We start from the raw sequence: 22,179 nt of genomic DNA on the forward strand, positions 1-22,179 counted from the left end.
ATTGGCCTGGTTGTGTGGTACTAACGAATGATTGCGCGTTACACGTATCTTATAATAATAATCGTTAAGACGTTTTGTATGGTAGAACTACGACTACTGTATTGCATCTTGTGTAGTTATTACATAAATAGAATATTAACCGTTAGTTTCTGAAACTAGAATCTTCGTATAAAACATATCGTCGTCTCTTTGACAAAACAGATAAGGACGACAATGTGTTTTAAACGGAGATTTTGGTACTATTATAAATATACACTGAGAGTCTTCCCAAGTGAGTAATAAAGGTATTTGAGAACGTCAGTAAATTTTTAATTGCTACTTTCAGTCGTTTATTGGTCACTAAGGTAGTAATTTACATAGTGGAGCTATACTGTGACAAATCTCATTACGTCACTGTTTAAAATCGGAATGTTCCACTGTTTTATCAAAAGAATAGCGAAGAAAAAAACAAAAGCAGTCTGTTAGCTGGCAAAGGATTTCTTTACAAAGTTAGAAAAAATTTAACTATTTGCAACGTTGGCTTGAACCATAGACAAGTCGCGGCTTTTAATCACCACAGACTACAGCGTTGAGTCATTAATCAGGACGCGTCTCAACGGGCGGAGGTGACATAATAACATGTCTACTGTAAGCTGACAAACAGTTTTTATCATGTCGCTATAAATCAAGCGGGCCTTCCGTGTGGGAATTACTTTCTCAGTTTTATTGAACTTTAACTTGTAAGTATTAAATATGGTATTTTACTATAATGACAATAAGATAAACATAACAGTTTATTATCTATTAAGTAGTAGTTTTTGACTGCCGTGACACTTTTATTAATACAGTCGAATCTGGATTAGCGTGACACCTCTATAAGCCAGGGTCATTGTCCCGTTCCGGACGAACTCCATAAGCGAGAAATTAGGGTTAGAGGGAAACCTCTATAAGTGAAACAAATATGCGTTCCCTCGTATACTCGCTTATCCAAGTTCTACTGTACTGTCACTTTTTATATCTCTTTTACAGAACAGACTATGTCTATTGCAGTTGAATTCCACTGTAAGAATAAAGTTGATACTATTCCGAATTTAAACAAAAAAAAAAGTAAAGCCGCAAATGAATTTCAGATTAAAATACACAGGTAACAAATCAACAAAATTAATAGTTTAAATACTTTAGTAAATAGTTATAATTTCAGTATAACTAACTATGACAGCGAATTGTGTTAACTATTTAATTAGGAATGATTTATGGTCGTGTTCCCAATTACAAATGCTAATTGTAGTTGAACTTGATACTGCAATTTATTTCAATAATAATAATAATATTTAACGAGAACTAATGTATTCAAGCGTAAGGATGGTGTAAGCCTTGTATTTTTTTTTTGTAAAACCTGCGATTTTACACCCCGTTCGTATGTGAGTTCCCTTTTGTAAAAGTCATTTAAAATATGAGCCAAATTGATGTCCTCAAATGCTTGTTGTATTTTATGATTTAAACGAATACCGCTTTGTCAGTTAAAACACTAAAATATCCATTGAAAACTATCGACGGTTTTGGTTTGACAGATACTGTACGAGCTGTCAAAATAAAATATGAGCCAATAAAGGGCGTCGTGCGTCGGCGACACTAGCGACGCGGCCGTCACGCGGGAGAAATTACGATATATGAACTTATTAAAATGTCTATGGTTTTTTTTCTTGTTTCGCGCTCCGCTGACACCGCGTCAAGGTAAACTGGCGTTCGGATGTGTTCAGCATTGTTTATTTATGTTCTACTTGTTGCTAGTTGTTAAATTATCTGAGATAAGGCACTTACCATGGTTGCCGAGATAATTATGATTCTATTACGTTTTTTAAGTAAGTAAGGGTAGGTGAAGAGATTTTTTAATTCTGAAAAAGACGACGGTCGTTCAAACATTGTTTCCTGCTTTTTGAATATTATTATTTAGAGCAATTTTATAAAGTACGTTGTTATGGTTTTGTTGTTACATTATTTCAGTGTCATACTTTAAAATAAATTTAAGCACAAGGAAAAAATGCGTATAAAATTGATTTTCGCCATCTGGCAGCTCGAAAATCGATATTCGGCGACATCAATCGCGTTAGCGTTCACACGCACCGGTGTTAACTAGTTGTAAATCCGTGTTGCACGAACAAAAAGTCAGTTAACAGTTATTCAACACCACATGTGGTGGCACAAACATTTGACACGCGCGATCTGGCGGGACTTGACGGATGGTGACAAAAAATGTTGTTTATGAACCCACTTAACATGCCCGGCATTATTGGAGATACATGTTACACAATAAGAATAAATATTTTTCTTACACCGCCCCCATATTGTGATCTCAAACATCATACCTACATATGATCTTTTGTACGAGTTTTTCATTAAATGTTTTTTTCCTTAACACGATTAACACGTTTATTTTCTTTTGCCCATTATTGTACTAATTTTATCCGCAAAAGTGACTTTATATAAAACCGTAATTTTTTTTCTAATATGGTCTTTCAATAATTCCATTTTTAACGGTTTCCTTTAATTTAAAGCTGAAATAAAGAAAAAATAATTGAAAGCTGACATAATATGCGCTAATAAAAGAAAATGCATTTCTCCTGTAACATTACACTTTTGTTTACTTAAATGTAGCCAGGTTAAAAATTTAAAATCTTGTTAACGTCTAAAAATGCATAAAACATACTTTAACGTCTCGTTAATTAGCGTTGTTAAATTAAGAGCTATTAATAAAAGTTTTATAACAGCAAGAAACACGGAGATGATTAATAAATGTCTACGTAAGCTACAAATAGACCGCTACATGTAGGTAAAAACGTTTTGTTTCTTTCCGAAAGCCGGCGAGGCAAAAAGCGAAACAAAGAGGAAACAGGCAAAAAGCGTGACGGACAGACGGACGGCGCAGCAGACATCTGTTGCAGCGGTGTGAAGAATTGCATGGATTCACGTGTTATACAGTTTTTAGAATCAAATTTGAACTAGTTTACTCCTCTATACACAATACTATAGTAAATTAGATAAATTTTCATTTCAATCCAACGCTGAAAGTAAACGGAGGATTGTCATATTAAATATAATAGCGGACATTTATTTTTTAAGTTTTTTTTTTTGACATTTTGTGATAACGTGAAGTTATACGATGATAAGCGTAACCAATGTTGTATTGTTACGCAAGACAACTTTTATTAACTTCTTTACAAACTTATTAGTTTTCGCGAAAATGTGCTGGTTGTCTATGGTCACTGAAACTGTAATTCAAGAAAGTGGTTGTAAAATATTTGTTTTTTTTTTATTTGAAAAAATGAATATTAACGTAGCACCAAGTCGCTATGCGCCGGTTAATTAGATTATTTGTCATGTCAACACCGTTCCCGGACGATTGCGCGCGTTATTCAATTTGCGAACGATTGGGCCGCGGCCGCCATGATGGAGTATTGACCATTCGTTACGCTTCCCGCGCAAACGCGTTATGTCGTCTGATAAATTGCAAATTTTACTCAAAAGAATTTAAACATGTAATTTTAAATTGATTAATCTTGTTGATCTTTTTTTGATTTCTTTTTTGTAGTTGTTCTACGGAATTATAATCTTATACCCTAAAAGAAAATCAAGAAAACAGTGTGTCTTTAGTGTGACAGTTTTAACGAAATGCATAGATTTTAAATATAAAAAATTGTGTAATAAATAATTAATGATATCATAAAGCCACTACCGCATAAAATAAAGACTACAAGAAAATGAAATCTTTCAAACTGACCTGTATAACTCTCATAGGCAGTCCAGTCTCCTTCGCTAGTTGTTCTCGTATGTGCCTCGTCGGTTTGGGCGTTTGTGAAAAAGCGGACTTGAGTATTTCCAGCTGTTTGGCCTTGATTGTGGTCCTAGGTCCGCGACGCTTGGACCCTCCGTTGCCGTCGTCAGGGGATTTGTTCTCGGCTTGCGAATCTCTCGTCTCCGGGTCCCCGTCTAACGAGCCCTGGGACAAAAACAGATACAACTGAATGCGACAATGTGGTCACGTGGCTTTATCCGTGATATTGTATGGTCACATGACCTGCCTTTGTTATATAAAATTTTACTCCTTTTTTTAAACGAGTTATTAAATTCTGCTGTCTATGGGTTTCGTCTCCAATATCTTATTTAGGAGATTTCGTTTTTTTTTAATTCCACATCTAATCACAGTTGGACCTGCGCATATTTATACATTGATTCCAGTTATTCGTTACTAAAAATTTCACGGTTTATTGCTTTCATTAAGAAATTATATTTCTTGAATTATAGAAGAACACTTCATCACATATTTACTATTATTTAACATCACACTACGGCTCTGACCGTCACCTTCAGACTCATAAGCAGTCTGCTTATACCATAACATCACTCTCAGCTGTTGGTAGTTAGACACTAAGGACTATGACTGCTGTAAGTGAAATTTCAGGACAAAGTTAATAACTCACCTGGTCTTCGGAGTCCTCATGAGGCTTAGTATCCCCGTTGTGTGCCAGATCAGGGTGCAGTGCAGGATGCGGTGCGTGCGCGGGGCTGCTGGCGCTATTCGTAGCTCGTGACTCGTCCTCCTCCTCTTCGTCAGACCCTGAACCCAGCAGAGAGTCTGCTGTAAAAGGAAACTGGAATTAGATGGTTGATTTCAAAAGCATATCTGTGATTGAAAATCTTTCTAGTCTTAAAAGTTTAAAAGGCAATAAATTATTCAGGTATTTTTCAACCAGTACTTAATATTAGTTAACGATAAGTCAACTTAATTTTAAGAGTTAAAGTTTATGGTTCTATTTACGTCCAATCTAATTTATAGGCTTATGCCAAAAGTGATATCGTCTTTCCATTAAAATATCATTTAGAATATTTACATTGAATTAATGAAAACTTAATAATAGTTGAGAGAAGACGAGATAACGTACCAGGACCAGTACATCCCTACGTCTAAAAATTGACTTATCAAAAAGCAATCGCTCGACCCTTCACGCGCCTAACACAATAAAAATGCAATTTTAGAAAGCGACTCCCCCAAAAGAATTGTAAGAGAAAGAATTAGCCGCAAAAACAATTACTTATGGTTGATATGGGGAAGTAAATCGCCTCTACTCATTGTTTTTAGTCAAAATCGACTTTATAGGACTTCGAAAGTGAAATGTTTTGCCTTAGTGTTGGTTAAGTTTAAAAAATCTATACTAAAGAGTTCCCTTAGAGACCAGTTAACCACTCTGAGTGCGCTAGTTAAAGTATTACGAATCAATTCAATTTTTTAACGTTAAACTTCTTTGGGTACGGTTGGACGAAAATTGGTTACGGTTAAAGTTACGCGTAATGGTTTTATGCTTGAATATAAAAATAACAAACAAAAGAAACGTGAATGTGTGAATTATTGGCAAGATTTTGCAAAATAAATGATTAAGTTTCGATCGAGTAACTTTAAATCTTAATATTCATCTAAACCTATTATTGTTCGAGTAACAAGTGAGAATTTAATATGGTAGGGGATACGGAGTTACCGTATAAACACTGGGGCCGAGACAGTATAAAATATTTGCGACAGACCTAAGGGGCTACTTGAGCACTCTTGTTTTAATCACAATATAAACTTTATGACATCAAGCTTTTAACATTTCATCTATGTTTATACGGTTATTAAAATTAAACCAGTGCATTTATTATATTTTATTAATTAAGCGCTTCAAAAATAGACTTTTTAATACGCAGTTTTAAAAACTCTTGCCAATTTAAAGCGACTACGAAAGGCAGTAGACCCTTTCTAAATCAAACCGGTTTGTATTTCTGAAAAGTTTTAACATTCGTATTTAAAAATTTCATTTCATAATCCGCAATAAAAAAGTATCTATTTAAATTTAATGTTATGCATGAAACGATCACGCTGAACGAACAGATAGAGTTACCCCTTGACAGATGTTGCTACGCTGACGTAGCCTCGGGCCCTCAGCCGGTCTCGTCTGGCTTAAGACCAATTTCCACTAAGAGAATAGCCGCCTTTTATAGATTCGTGGATTCATCTACCAATGGCGCGGCTGTGCGGTTAGCCAAGTAAAAATAGCCACTTATATTTTGTATTTATGAAGAAATATAATGGTGCATATTATTAGCGAAATTTGTGTTAGTATTAACTCTCTTTGTTGTTAGTTCGAAATGAGATAGCTTTTTAAATTAATTATTAAATATGTAATAATTACTAATGTTGAATTAAATAACTATGGTAAGCTATGAAAAACTTGATTTTTTTTATTTTCCCTGTCTATAGGTACATATAAAGATATTTGATATATAAGTACATAAAAACAAATAAAATCAGTAAGCAGTATAAATGTAATATGGATTCGTTAAGTTATCAAGGAAAGTTGACTTATTCCCGTAACTTTCCGGCCAGTCCTGACTTGCGCTTCCTATAAGAGTGCAAGTCACAACGAGGGCAGAGGGAGGCTTTCATTATAAGTTCAAAGCAGCTGCCGAAACATTCTAAATTACCCAACGGTGACTTCTTAACTTAGAAGGCAATGCCACAAAAAAAAATATAAGGAAATGTTTTTCTTTACTTTTGATAAAATAAATCGTTATTTGTCACAGAACTTACAAGATCTCCAATCACTTTCAGGATATATTTTTATATTACGAGACTGTTTTAAGAGTTTATTATATTTAAGTGAGGGGGACAAAAAATAATCTTCATATAACTAAAACATCCACGTTAATATTTGTGAGAAACATCCACGAGAATGTTTTCACACTAACACATTATTTTTTTTTTCATGACAATCGAAAATCCCACTGGAGGATCTGGAACTACTGGAACGAAGACATAATATTGTCATCTCTGATCATATTTCGAAGCTATAACAATGTTTACGTGCCAGTGTTTCGGCAGAACAATCGCGATTCTTTACCATACAAGAGACGTGAGAACTTGGTTGCTAATTGTCTTATAGAACTACCAAAGGGGCTACTAGCTCTTAGCCGCCCTTAGAGATCTAAAGCCTTGACAAACACTCCAGGGTAAAACGTCCGGGCATCGAGCACTCGTAGCGCCCTCTGTTTTACGACTTGTGTAAACACCACCTCATCGAGTACTGTTTGCTTTAGGCCTTGGGAAAACGATCAAGTGCGGAGCGAAAGTGATACGGATATTTTAAGGGTTTGTTGGTATTTTTATGTTGAACATAAAATACAATGTTTTGAAAATAATTACAAATGTTTTGTTCAATAAACAACACATATAACATCATGAGATACCTACAATGTCGAAGGCAAAGAAAAGCGAGCAAGTTCTCCTGGAGGTTGCATGACCACTGCAAACCAGGACAGTTGAAAATTGTTGCTAACCCTTCCATACGAAGAAAACAAGTTGTACAAGTAAATGGGGATGTTTTCTTTTCTTTCCATAGAATGAAGCAATGTCGATTATCGTTAGTTGATACGCTATGCTACTCGTGTTTCTAATAGTACGTGTAATCAACAGTAAACACTGACTGTATATGCTTTTTACTTCCATTAAGAGCATTGGTTTGCAATACGTTGCATAAAGCAGAAATATGAGTATTGTACCTATGTAGTAAAATATCATATGAATGATTTAAACCAGGACTGAACGTTACGACTTTAATGACCATTTTAATCGTTAGATTAAGTTGGGAATTGGGCGGAATGTGGATTTTCACTTCGAAAACAACTGTATAAAACATATTTTTGCTCTCTGATTTTCTGAAAACGTTTTTTTTTTTTGTGTGAATGTGTTATTACAGGACAATAAACAGCTCTACCTCAATTATTGACAAAGAGTCGACAGACGAACCTGGATAAACTATAAAACTCGGATATGTGAGAGAGAAAAATATCGCGGTCCCTTGGACTCTCGCTTATTGAGGTTCGACTGTAGTCGCAAATATATCTGGCTCTATTTCTACAGTGTTCCCTGAAACCGAAAAACATCTGTAAACAGCGTGCCCCGTGTCACCCGCTCCCCTGTCCCCTTCTCAAATCAATTTAAAACCGCCCCCCAAATAAACGACTTCCTTTGTCCCACTCCACGGCCTTAATCGAATTTTGGCGGAAAAACGGTCTTTTATTTTCGATGAATTTTGAACGTGGAACACGTATTTCCTTTGATATTTTCGCGGCTTCCCGCCTTTCGAATATTTTAATTACTTACTTTTTATGTTTTTAATTGTGCGCTAGTTGTTAGTTACATAAACAAACATACCGACCTACTTTGTTGTAGTTTTTAAACTCGCAATTAGGTGAGTTACGTAATTGCGAATATCTTTTGTTTTCTGTGAAAAACCTTTTACATTTTTGTTAAACCCTTTGTTGTTATATAAGACTTCTTCTTCATTCTTATATAAGAAGATAAAGGAGCTAAAAAATATTTACCAATATGGTAGGATTTGTAAAAAACAAGTTTAACTATTTTTCGTTTATGTTTGTTAACATATGTTTTAACCTAGTGTCGGCTTTAGTAGTAGTAGTCGGCTTTTTAAAAGTTCGTTCACGAACGATATGCTGAACAAGAATTTTGGATAATGGTGCATTGAAAGCGGAATAAATCTTAATAATGTCTATGAAACAGCTAGATAACAACATAACATCAATTAACAATTCAATCTAGTAAATTCATGAATAATTCTCAGTTTAAAATCTTGAAGATCCCTATCGGTATCTATAACAGCCTATTAGTGTCGAAGAGTAATAAAAATCACAGATTATTTTGTATTACGGGCACATTAAAGTTTGTTATAGCGTGTTTATGGGACCGACCGTTAATTCGACCACCATCTTAAATGTAAAATAAGAAACCGCGAGATAAGGATCTAAGAACATAAAAGATATGGGAACTCTTTGTGAAGCCGGTAGCCGAGCGTACGCCCCGCACGCACACACGCGCAGCGCGGCACACATGAAAGGGCGAGGTCACGCACACGTGTAGCAGCTGCCTGCGATTGGTGGCCTGTGCGGCGACGTCAACGCCCTCTTTTATCGACGTTGCGCCGGGAGCGTGCGTGCGAAACGCTCGTATGGCTATGTGGCTATAGCTACAGGTATACCGATATAGGTAGCGCCGGGACCGCTTTTAAAATGTCATTTCCATCGGGCCGTCTGTGGGAAATCTGGGCGCTTTGTAGTCGCTCCTCAAGGGTACTTTTTTGTGCGAATCCGGAGTGACGGCTTAATATCAATTTGCACGGAATTTGTCGCATTCCGCGCTCCAAATTCTAGTAGGTACCTATCTATACAATACAGTAGATGAATCAACCTGGAAAGTTGTAAGACGAATATTACTGAGATAGGTGCATATCAAAATGGTAACGGAATTATAACTTAATCAAGTTTATTATAGTTAATCCACCAAAACTAACTTTCTCTTCGCAATCACTTGTCAACATCTCTTCGCCATTTCGGCGAATTCAGGTGGTCGCCTGAGAAAGTCGTTTATTGTCTATGGATTGATTTTGGAACGTTATAATGTTGAAATTGATGTTACAAATATATCTGTTCTAATAAGTCTGTGATTACAGTCTCATAGAGTAAAACTTGTTGAGTGTGGTGCCGGAGGCCTATTTTAGTCCTCGTTCCCTTCCCACCTTTTTCTGGAGGGAAGGAGGGTGGTCGATTAAAGGTCGGCAACGCGGATCTGTAATTGCAGATGTCTATGGGCAGCGGTCGCTTCGCTGTTTAGGCGGACTCAGGTGACCGCTTGCTCGTTTGCCACCTTATGATATGTAAAAAAAGATAGGTTATAATTTCTCATTTCCATTGAATTCAACTGGATATCTACCTAAATTACGTTTGCAATTGTTTACTGATTAATATTTATAGTTAGGAATGATCATCAAAAATGTTAAGCGAGATGCTAGTACCTTCTAACAACATTAACAATTTTATTCAACTAGTATAAAAAAGTATAAAACAAACGGTATTGCACAGATAAAAAATGTCTATCATCACTACCAATCAAACTAATCAACGGTGATATTGTTTTATTAAAAAAAAGAAACGGGACGCATTTCAATAAGCACAGAGATGTTGGGGGTCACAATAAATGACCATCGATCTAAAGTGCCTCAGCTATAAACAAAGAAAGGGCAATAAATAACACATACCTATACATACATTCGATCTTTGACTGGAGAGCAATGGACTAGGCAGAGAGCCGCCGTAATACTAATAAATTCAGCAACTATTTGCAGGGGCTGAGGTAAAGTACATCGTACAAATGCATATCATGCTGACACGTAAAATACCGTCTTTACGAACCCATACTACCTCAAAAATTTACTGGGACAAGACGAACACAAGCTAGCAAGTTTAGAACTTATACTGTTCTTTTTCAATTGACTGAGGGGAATGCGCAAGCTTGACAGGTCCTGTCTTTTAAAAGCAAAGCATTCGAAGCAATATGTCAGCGTCTGCACCCGCCATTAGCGACGCCATATTTGATCTAACACAATGGCCTGCACGTACGAAGAGCACAGACAAATTAGTGGTCGACCCATCAGATAGCTGTGAAGAATTGCCGTTTAATTATTTTTTATACACCGCAGCGAATACTATGACCTCGTAACGCACTTCTGTGTACGGATAAGCCTACTGTGACTGATCGGTTATTCGATGAACATTACTTTAAGAAATCATAGTCTGCAACATTTTCTACGATTCGTCACAAGAAATAACAATGAAGGCTACTGCTGATATGATACCTAAACAAAAAAGAATAACAACGTAAATTCGCACTATTTGATTTATTTAGTTTCTATATATGTAGTATTCTATATAAGACATATTGTCATCCCTGTCATTATCATTGACAATTCAGAGATAACAATATGATTTAAATAGGGATTTTGGTCTCAGAAATCTACAGTAAATCAATTATCATAATCAATCCATACTGCTCTATCCCACTATCTACTATCTAACTGGTGTTTATAATAATAGAAGGTCACAAACGAGCAAAAAATTTGAACTGTATTTGTCAATCAAGCAAGTCTTTACATTGATGTATAACATCGAATTGGTTAGTTTTATACGAAGGCTCGATTTGACATTTTAATACGAAATAAGACTTGTATGTGTAGGTAAATAATGCAACGCACAGAGGGTGCTACGTGACCGCAGATCGTGACCCTCTGTGATTGCGCCTGCGCACTGCGTGAGCTTTATTTTTGATTTATTTCTTAAGCTCTTATATATAAACAAGTACGTCTGAATAAGGTAGTGGAATTTTAATTCATGTAATATTCAAATTATTATTGGAACGAAGTTCCTTATCGCACGTTGTGAAATGGGGCTAGACGGAAAAAATTCTTACGAAAAGTTGTCACGACACTTTTTGCTATAGACGAATGAGCGCTACTTCACCATGGCAACAACGTGACAATATATAACGAAAATTCATAGAAATAAAATGTACTTCTTGTGAAGGCTTAAGTTTTTTATTCATAGAATAAACATTGGTTCCTTCACTAATTAATCGAAAGGAACTTCGTTCCATCCTGGTGTCAAGGGACAACAACACCTCTCAAGTTTTTTATGATCTAGCTAAATTAAAAATACAAGGCATAATGTCGCTATTATACAATTTTTGATTTTCTGTATTTTTATTTACTTAACTTAGAAAATAATGTTTACTAAACTTTTATAACCTAAAACGTCTCAAACAAAAAATGTCCCATTGGGAAAATCAGAAGCAAAACTCGTAAGGCTTGAAGCGTACAAATTGAGATTAAGATTTGAAGAGAAATTATTTGTATGTGTGTATTGCATTATTGTAACTACATATCCTTAAAATACTCATGTACTCAGAATGTCAAGAAAAATGTTTATAGTATATAAGTACAGTCAGGGCTCTTCGCGGTAAGTGGAAACTTACAGAAAAATTGTCTTGTTCCTTACAACGAGACAATTCCACCCCTTCTTACGAAAAAACCAATTAGGTAGCAGTGCAATCGCAAACGACTTCATAATAGTAAAAAGCAAAGTCATGTATCACTGACCGATTTTTTTTTCGTAAGGTGGAATACCGTCAGATTCCCTGATAGTCCATCTTATCATTGACATATCCGAAAATGAGCTATTTCTATGTATGTCAGTCACTAAACATGTTTTATATTTGACCGCCATACAATTACCGTAACGAGTACGATGCGTTGGCTTGAAGAATTTACAATCGCTCGACTAAAACACATTAAAGCAAGGGCGATCAATAAAAAAATATGTCCATAGACAAGTGAGCATAGACATTATGATAATAAACAACAGCTCGCGTAAATGAAAACAAAAAATCATCCTCACGCAAATGAGCGTAATCGCAAAATAAATAAAACATGGCCGAACAAGTTGTCACATAATGACATACTTGACACTAATGATAGGTGGCTAGGGTTGCCAGATGTTGATTGCCTAGATTATTAACATACCATACATAACCAATAAAATCACTCCATTTTTGATTACTATGTTTAATTAACTACTCTATTACCTTATTTCTTCATTATTGTATTATTAAACTGTATTTTTAGTATCTGGAACTTGAACAAATTATTTTTTAAGATCAAATATGAGATTTTCCTGTTTAGCTATCCAGAGACAATTGTAAAAAATATATATTTACAATAAATTCATGTATAAAACATTTTATGTAAGGTTGCATGACATTTTATAAGCCTGTAGCAATAAGATGATAAAATGATGAAAAGAAAAAATTTAAAAATGATTTATGACCATGATTATACAGATATGTAGTCATGGGCAACCTTATGTGGGCATGCGAAATCGCACAATGAGACAAGAAACCGACGCACGCGCAGCGCGCAGCACGCACCGTGCTCAATCGTAAGGCTCAGGATTCAACGCAATGAACATGACAGATAATTTTGATGACTGCTATAAAAAAGTTCTCGAATTTGACTTACGATCCAAGAGAAAGGCATGTGTATTATTACTATTTTAGACATTACTGACCAAACTTAAATAAAATAAGATAAAAAATATAAGTAAACAAATCAAAATGATCAGAGTCTTGGTTTTTCAAAAGAAAGACTGATAAGGAATATGTGCATTCATACTTGAATATTAACTTGCTTCACAATATTTTTTATAATAGAATATTAAATTAAATTCCACTTTGTAAACGTTTTATGTAATGCTCACTGAAATTTTATACTACGATTAAATTTGATAGCATGTAATTATGTGCAACATTCGTACCGTCTACCGAACGGTAGAGAACCTACAGAGAACCTGAATACGCTATAATTAAAAGGGCCGAGCCAAACACGATCAATCTCAGCTCCATCTCCCCACTTAAAGTCAAAATAATAGATGGCCAACTCTAATGTCACTTTTTTCCCAACAGCCGACGTACACGAGTGAATTGACAGGTCATCAGCGACGGCGCAGGCGCAATGACGACGCTCTTTCTTTTCACCCGAGACGACCGACGCAAAAGAACTCCAGCGCAAGCGGCAACATTCTGATCTAATCCTTATACGGTAGCAGTAGAGGCGGTTATAGCGTGAAATGCGCACGCGTGTAAGCCTTTTGTTGTCCAACAAATGCGCCTCCCGTTCGGTTCTTTTTTCGAAAGATAATCTTCAGCGGCCGAGGCGTGAAGGCCGACTGCCACACAACATGGCGTCGACAGGTTTCTTCCCGCTTTTTTACTTCTTTGTTCCTTTCCATTATTGTCTATAGATGTTTAGTTCCCGCCGTTCGATTTTTGAATAAGTTTTTCTTATTGTTTTGTTTTTCTTTTCGCATTAAGTCAGCGGCTTTGTGTTTGTGTTCCATTTATTTACATACAAACCAGCGGAGCGGAGAGCGATGAGCTATGACGGAAGATGATGGGTGATATTGAGAGTTTGATTTGTTCTTGGAACGATGGGAATATAAACGCAGTCCATCAACGGATCACAACGCGCTGTCAAACGACTAAACACGGGCCGTGTTTAGTCGTTTCGCAGAAAACAATGATTTAGTGCTCATAAAAGGTTCGAAAACAATAAACCGGAGGAGGTCCGAATCGGAAGCCGACGAACAATTGACGCATTTCGAGGCGTATTTCGATCAAAATTGGAAAATATTTCAACCATAACGTCCAAAGAAAACTCATTTAATATGAAATGTTATCGCGTTAACATATACCTACTTCTTATATCTTTACCTATGCTGTTATAAAAAAGAAGTAAGTCTTTGTTTTTAAAAAACAAACGTCGAAATTGAAATAGATTCTAAAATTATTTACTGATGCATTTATGTTCACTAATCAAAAGAAAAGCTAAATAATCGTTACTACAGGTCAAACAGTTCTATAGAGTCGCTTCTTAAGCCCACTACACACTTTAGTTTTAACTGAACAGTCTAACTGCACATTTAAAACTTACGTATGTAGGCAAAATTGTAATTGTCATTTAAACTGTACAATTCTCATTTTTTTCCAAACACTTTTTAACTATGCATTTCGACTGTTCAGTTAAATCTGTGCGGATAATACTGAAGGTGTGTAGTGGGCTTTATAGGAGAGCTATTCTGCTATAAGTAAATTGAAATTAACAGCAACGATACCTATCAATGTCAATAATTTTATGTCTTAAGCATCTTTGAACATGAGTTTTCTGAGACGCGAACAACTTCAATTACGGGCGAACGTAAGCAAAGTGTTGTAATTGACACGTTTTAGAATCGATCCATTCATTACAGTATATTTTTTTTTGCCCACCGCAGTATACTCTGGAAGAAATGACATACGTAGATTGCATTATCAACCTTGTCGTTCTACAATTCAGTCTATTCTCAATTATATAACATAAATTACATGAGATGTTTATGTAATGTGTAAGTCAATTAAGCCTTTACAAGACGATTCTAGGAAAATTGAACCTTAATTAAATACGGTCAAGGTTTGTTTTTGCGTTGTACTTGTGCGTAGTAAGGAAGCTGTGTAATGAGGCGTCTCGGCTTCGATTCCCCGATTCAGGCTATTAAAGTGTTAAGGTTAACTTGCAAAATGCCACGGTCGGTTTGTTGGCATATGTTTTGTATGAATGGTGGCCATTCTGAGTGAACAAGCGTTGGATTGAGTATCGCATATCATTTATGCCCGTGCGAGTTATGGCGCTTCTAAGAAATTTTCGATATTCACTGTTTAACGACTAAGAGTCAATGACCTCAAGGAAACATGATGTACGAAATTACGAAATTTTAAATTAATATCATTGATTAAATTCAAGTAGAAGACAAGTCATGAAAGTAGAAATTGTTACAGTATACAAATAAACAAGAATCAAATGTCAATTTTCAGTTAGACAAACTGAAAAAAATTGTTCATTATTTTAACAGCAGTCAGTCGTTCAATAGTTTGACCCCCTCTGATCGTGTGTTTCTGAGCCCAAAATATCCATTTAAAACATTGTTATCTCTGTCATATTAATGATGATGAGAGGGATGACGATATGTTTTATACAGAGGTTTTGGTCTCAGAAACCAAAGATGTATATGGCACACTATGAGTCTCTGAAACCTATAAACGACATAAAAAACGTTAACCCGGTTATGAATTCTGTCATCGTACCATACAAGGTCATTAATTTTTGCATAATTAACCAATCATTTTCCTATTAGCAATCAGACATTATGTTGAACGGTCATACATATTCATACAACGTACGATCATTACACGAACGATAATGAATGTGGGACCAATAAATAACTTGATAGTTCCCCGGACAGAAGGGGGTCCAATTACACGGAGCTCTCCTGTAGTGCTGTTCCTTTACGATCACCGGCCTTATTATGCCGGTTTTTACACGACTAATGTGCTTTTTTTGTGTACCTTAGAATAAACTAAGCGTCACCTGCGAGGAATATAGGTAAGAAAAAGTAATTTTTCCAAAGAAGACAAAGACAACTTTATACCAAAATTCATCAAAATTGGTTTAAGGGTAATTGGTATTATAAATAAGAATGAGTATTTAATTTCTTCACATTTGAAACAAAACTTTAAAAACAAATCGATGACAATTGAAAAAATGTCGATGACTCCAAGGTAAATAATTAACTTGCTAGAACTATTATCTTTGTTAACTTAAAGGTTAGATAAAAAAGTAGGATCGAATATCGTATATTGCCTTTCCAAATGGAATAATGAATTGTGATAATTAAGTCCTATAAAATATACGTTTTAAACATACGGTTATTTACAATAGAGTTTGCAAAAACGGTATGCACGAGTATATTACTAAATATCCATTGAATATGTTCGAGTTTCCTTTCCCCTTTTTTTGACTGAGCGTCGTAAGTTAGAAAAGTGTTATCTACAAGGCTCCGTAGGTACCAAGGGAAGGTCCCCTTCATCCAAGGGGAGCCTGTTAGGGTAGATAAGGAAACAATATTTCCTTTCACTGTCAATTCAGACCTCATTTCGCATCTAAATATAAGATTTTGATTTAAACTAATTTTTGTATGGAAATTATTTTTATCCGTTGTTTGCCAATCTGGGTTAGATTGTAGTATGCTATGCGTGATATTCGTATCACAATTGTTGCAGTTTAATGAACTTTCGTGGCATCGAACGTTGGTAGCCCACGCTGATCGTCCACGTTGGACAAATGCTGCCCACTGGCCAGTGCCCATTGCCCACCCGTCAATTTCACGCCAGTTACACGCGCACAATACCCGCGCATTAAAAACAAAAATCATTTGAAAATGGAAGGCATTGGTGATTTTTTTTCAATTGCTTTGTCGTATCAAGCAAGTAACAAAAATGTTATTGTTTACATTTTTTAATTGTTTTTACATGTGTTGAAATTTACAAAATACATATCTTAAAAAGCAATAATTATATAACATTTTCTATTACATTCGAATACCAAAGAACCCTAATGTTTTGACAAAATAACAATTACTGATAAACCCGTCCTAAAGTCAAACCATCCAAATTACGCTAAAAGCCGAATTTAACCTTCGATACGTCGCCGACAATTACGGCTAATAAATTATAATTTCGATAATAAGCGTGTAACAAAAAAGTTTGAAGATGTCCAAATTAGTGTGAGCTGTTTTGTATCACGCTGTACATCGATTAAAGGAAGTATAAAACATATGTTCAGAGGTCAGCAGGAATGGTTTCATATCGAAACGCAACGCACGTCCCGTAATAGCGATCAGTAACAGTGCCCTCACTAGTGATTATGACGATTAAAGTCGATAACTTGCATCGACACCGGCTATTTGGTTAGTCTGTTGATTATCGATAATTTGCCTTCGGGGTACGCTTCTGACCGATTACGATTTTTTTGTGATCCATACGTGATCTGTGCGTTTTGCAACTGATACTTCCGTTAGGATTTCTTGGAACTTGCTACAAGATTTATCTTAATAATGGTAAACGGAAACATCAGTACATATTATTTTAAATTACTATAATTTGTCTATACATAGTCTATGGCAACCATAGACTTAAGCTAGTGTACAGTATGTTAATCTTCCTGTGTGGCTTTTGGGCTTCCACTGATGTAAAATTCGTTTAAAACATACTGCTATCTCTCACATTTTCTTTGGAAAAACAAAAACAACAATATTGTTTATTAACGTCACGGCGGCAGTGGAATTTCTACAAAATCGGTTTTCTACAAAGTTACTTATAAATTACTCGAATTGGTTTTCGAATTTCAAAATTATGAGAAAACGATAAAATGCAAATATCCATTCATTATTTTTTTTCCATGAAATAACTGTTCGTTTAATTACGAGTTACGAGGTGGAACACCGAAGGTAGAGCGGACGAGAATGAAAACGGTTCATCTCGACATATTTTACTGCCTATAATTCTATTCCACGGCTACATATAAAATAGAAACTTCAGCTTGGAGAGCTTTCAAAAGCGCTACATTAAAACATCATAAAGATCCAAACATAAATGTTTACTGCGTCCAGTTTACGAGCGCGGCTACCTATCGATCGTTTTGACGATAAATAAAAATTAATGGTCAGACATGGAGCAGAGATGGCGCTCTCTTACTCAATCGCTGTGGATTCCAGATCAGTTCTGGTCCTTGATTTTGCTAATTTAATGTCCATGGTATCATTACAATGAACCACCGAGGCGCTTTATTTTAAGAATAGTAAACTAACGTAACAAAACTGTAAATATATTTCTTTAGTAGAATTTGGATTCTGTTCTAATCTTAGTCTTATTCGTCTCATTCAAAAGAATCAAAATAGCAAAAGAAGTTAATTAGCTGATAATCAATCGTTTATTAAACAGTTAATCTATAATTACAAAGGTATCCCGCTATTATTTTAGGGCACATCATAAGCAAATGTAGCACATATATATCTCTGCGTATGTTTATAAAAGTAAACGATAGCCTGAAGCTAGTGTATCTATGCAATCAATTATGATATGAGATCAGATAGTTTAGATGAGTTTTAATATTAGTTTAATGTGGCTAACTACCGTTTTTCAAAGGTTTATTATACATAGTTGTATAGATACATTTAGAAGGATTTAGGAAAACTTCATTATACTCTTATGGAGCTGAAAATAAACATTGAAATTTGAAAATAATTATACGTTTAAAACATTAGACAATTGTTTACAAGCTAACACCTAAATTATAGAAGATAATATTTTAGGAAAAACAAAAATTAATATTCAAGGGAATTCAAAACTGAACGTCGCTGCCAATCTTATTAACTCGATCGGTCCGTCGGATGCAGAATCGCGAATAACGACCCCCAGCAACCCTCCGGGCGCAGGGGAGGGGGCGAAATGAGATTCTATCACTCTCCTCCATTCCACGCCGTTCGTGCTTTCTCTACGTGACTGTACATAGCGATAAATGCGAAGAAATATCAACGTTAACTTGTAAGGAATAAAGTTCAAAGTTCTTTGATTTATACCAACAGCGTGGTCGCTTTTTGTTTACGTCTGTAATTTGATGTTTTATGTTTTTTATGTTCAGTCGACATTCATGTTTGTCGCCAGTTCGTGAATATTTGAAGCAAAACTATAGAATAGTTTTGTTTGGTCTGTGGAACAATTTAAAGTTTAGACTATTGGACTAACGTTTCGTTACGTCATTTGCTGGAGATTTATTTTTAAATATTTATATTACTGTTTCTTTTATTTGTTTTAATTCGCTAAAGGTAGAATAAAGCTTAAGCGGAACATAAACATTGTCTAAAGAAAAAAACACGATTCTTGAGGGAAAAAACAACGACAACTTTGTACTTTTTCATGTCTTGGTTTGTAAATTTAGTTTATTTTTCTTAGGAATTTCTTCAAAAGTTACTTAGACTTAAGAGACAGTTTTAAATAGATTAATACATTAAAATTTATAGGTTTAGTGAAATTTAAGAGCTTTTAAACCGTTATTGCAGGAAAAAATATTTTATAGTAACAGATCAGTTCTGAAACTAATGAACCGGACTTTGATAATTTTTTGCAATTCGAGAACTACTCGTGCCAGAAATAACAAAATTACACTTTTTCACTATAGTGCAATTTTTAGTCTTACACGGACTACGCTCTTGAACACCACGGGTACCTACGACTTTATAACAGTTAGAAATAATTACCGAGGTACAACACTACCGAAACACATGTACGAAACATTTATTATCTCTCTTTCAATTTCTTTGAAAATTAGTAAAAACAAATATAATTTTGAACTGGAATATATTGGCAGTGAAACGGTTTCAGAATAAAAAGTTTTTGTAACCAAAACACTCAAATCTCAAAACCATACTAATTTAGGGGATCAAAAACAAACTACTCCTATGTATAGGTGTGCTAATAATTCAATCTTACGAATTATTCCATTCGAACGATATTTGCACACTCCACTTCATATGTTCTCACTGTGGAAAACCACTGCCATGTACCTAAAGTTGTCTCTCCTTTTTCGAAGAGAATGAAAAAGAATGAAATATAATTTTATACAAATGTAACAGTCTAAACCCACAATGATCGAGATATTTCGATATGATCTTTCGCAATCATTCAACCCTCTCCCTGCTGACATCAGCGGCATTGCGCGTCAGAGCGAGCTCATTGTAAAGAAAAACATATCATAACCCCCGTTGGTTGCTTGATAAACAGCCCGCAGCATGGATGCGGTTATTACCTAAGGGCTTTTCCTATATCGGGGTTAAGAGATTATTCAAAGTTTAGAATGAACAATGTTCTAAAAATGTACGTCAAAAACACATCTGTTTTATAGTTCAATTTATAATAGACAATATTTTTAACAGTGATAGATCCCGCAACAACAATAGGTATTTGTTGGGTGCACAAATGGGCCGGGTCGACCGGTGAAATACCACGACCACACAGAAGACAGGCGTGAAGTGGAATCAATTACACGTTTTGTCTGATCTATGAGGCCAGAGTCCTAATTTTAGTCCTCTTTCCCTTCCTACCCTTTTCTTATTAGAAAAGGATGGAACTCGTTTGCCCTCTTTTGATATGAAAAAATTTTAAAGCTACAAAATAATAAAATACTAAAAGAACATTTTTGTATAATATTAAAGAGCATAGAACTAGAAAAAATAAATAGCGTGATACATCTCAACCCCAGGCGCTGCGCGACGCGTGCGTCTGATTGATAAGCGTTATCACGGCACGCACCCGGGGCGGGGGCACGGCTGCCTCGCACAGAACCCTCCCTACCACCACACAGGGTAGCTATAATCACAGTATATTTTAATTCATATAAAAGAAATTATTGCAAATAATCTGTATGCTTTTCAACAACGTTAAACTCTTTTTACTTCTGCTTCTGAAAATAGGCTTAAAATTTTAGATGTACTCCTAAGAGAATATCGGTTCTTTGACATATTAATATTGTTTTGTTTGCAAAATACGAGTAGTAAGGATACCTTCTTACGTATTATTAATTTTGCAAAAAGATTCTGAATGTGCATGGCTAAAAAAGGTTGGATAAACGAATTAACAGTATCAATAACCGCGTAAGCTTCTTATCCCCTGTACGGGGTTTGCAGTTCCCGGCCTAATCTCCTCGTCCAAGGGCTTAGAGCAGCCAGTGGAAGTGATTTCTTGTTGCTGTATCATATATTCCAATCGTTCGGAGGGGGTTTTATCGAACGTAAATATCACGCTCCCCTTCTCCGACCTGCTAAAAGACGCGCGAAATGGTACTGGAGTGTAAGAATAAGTTTTTTTTTTTAAATTTTAAATTTGGAATAGTTTCTATTTTATTTTGCCAGCCGTTTGTGTTTTATTGTAGGTTGTAGTCTTTGTAATATGTTTGTGGCCTCTACTAATAATATCCAAAATATAGAATAGTTTTGCATAAAAAAAACAGGAAAATTAAATGTAAAAATCAAAATGAACACAAAATACTACTGTTCTAATTAGTAAGCATTTTAATAAAATAATAAAGAATATGCTAATGGCAAACGTAAATTTCTAGCTGGCCAGTATTGAAATGTTATGAAACCGCATTTCTACGTGTTAGATTCGAACGCATGCAAATGAGGTGTTGTCGGATATTCCGACTATAAATAAATCAAAATTAATCTTCATCATAAATGTTAATGTGGACCACTGGCTGTGTTAAAGTGAACACGAAAACATGGGAAAGGAATAAAACATTTTGTTAAATCACTTTTTTTATTTTTAGCGCTACAAAAAAAAACTATTTGTTAAATAGTGATGTAAGGAAGCGACAAATACTCGTAAAATATTAAAGGTGGGAATAGAATAATTTTATGGTGAATTATTCTATGAATGTAACAGTTCTGAATGTATTCAGTTAAACCTAAGGTATATATGATATCTGATAAGCACTTGACTTGCAATCTGCAGGTCCTGGGTTCGAATCCCGCCATGTACCAATGTGTTTTTCGATTTTCGATTTACATATGTACATTTATCCGACGTTCTTACGGTGAAGGAAAACATCGTGATGCAACCTGCACATATCTGAGAAGAAATTTAATGATATGTGTGAAGTCAACCCGCACTTGGCCAGCGTGGTTGACTATGACCTAGTCACCCCTAACTTAGGGTAGGCTCCGAGCCCCTCGGTGGGGAAGTATAGTGAGCTGATGATGATGATATCTGATAAAAACGAGTAAAGACTTTAGTATACTGAAGCCCGCTACACACATTCAGTTTTAACTGTGCAGTTGGAC

General features: G+C 35.3%; 1 protein-coding gene across 3 annotated transcripts in view; it reads right to left on the reverse strand.

The window, feature by feature from the left end:
- LOC106709119 (LIM/homeobox protein Lhx5) overlaps window positions 1-22,179 on the reverse strand; it is a 53,471-nt gene that overhangs the window by 13,752 nt on the left and 17,540 nt on the right. For all 3 annotated transcript variants that reach the window (XM_014500821.2, XM_014500820.2, XM_014500819.2), the window contains exons 4-5: window positions 4,458-4,615; window positions 3,758-3,976 (exon numbers count right to left, since the gene is read on the reverse strand). In XM_014500821.2, coding sequence (XP_014356307.1) covers window positions 3,758-3,976; window positions 4,458-4,615 — 377 coding nt within the window. The remainder of the gene's footprint in view (window positions 1-3,757; window positions 3,977-4,457; window positions 4,616-22,179) is intronic.

This window comes from Papilio machaon, chromosome 21 (genome assembly GCF_912999745.1).
Source record: "Papilio machaon chromosome 21, ilPapMach1.1, whole genome shotgun sequence".
NCBI classification, from domain to species: Eukaryota; Metazoa; Arthropoda; class Insecta; order Lepidoptera; family Papilionidae; genus Papilio; species Papilio machaon.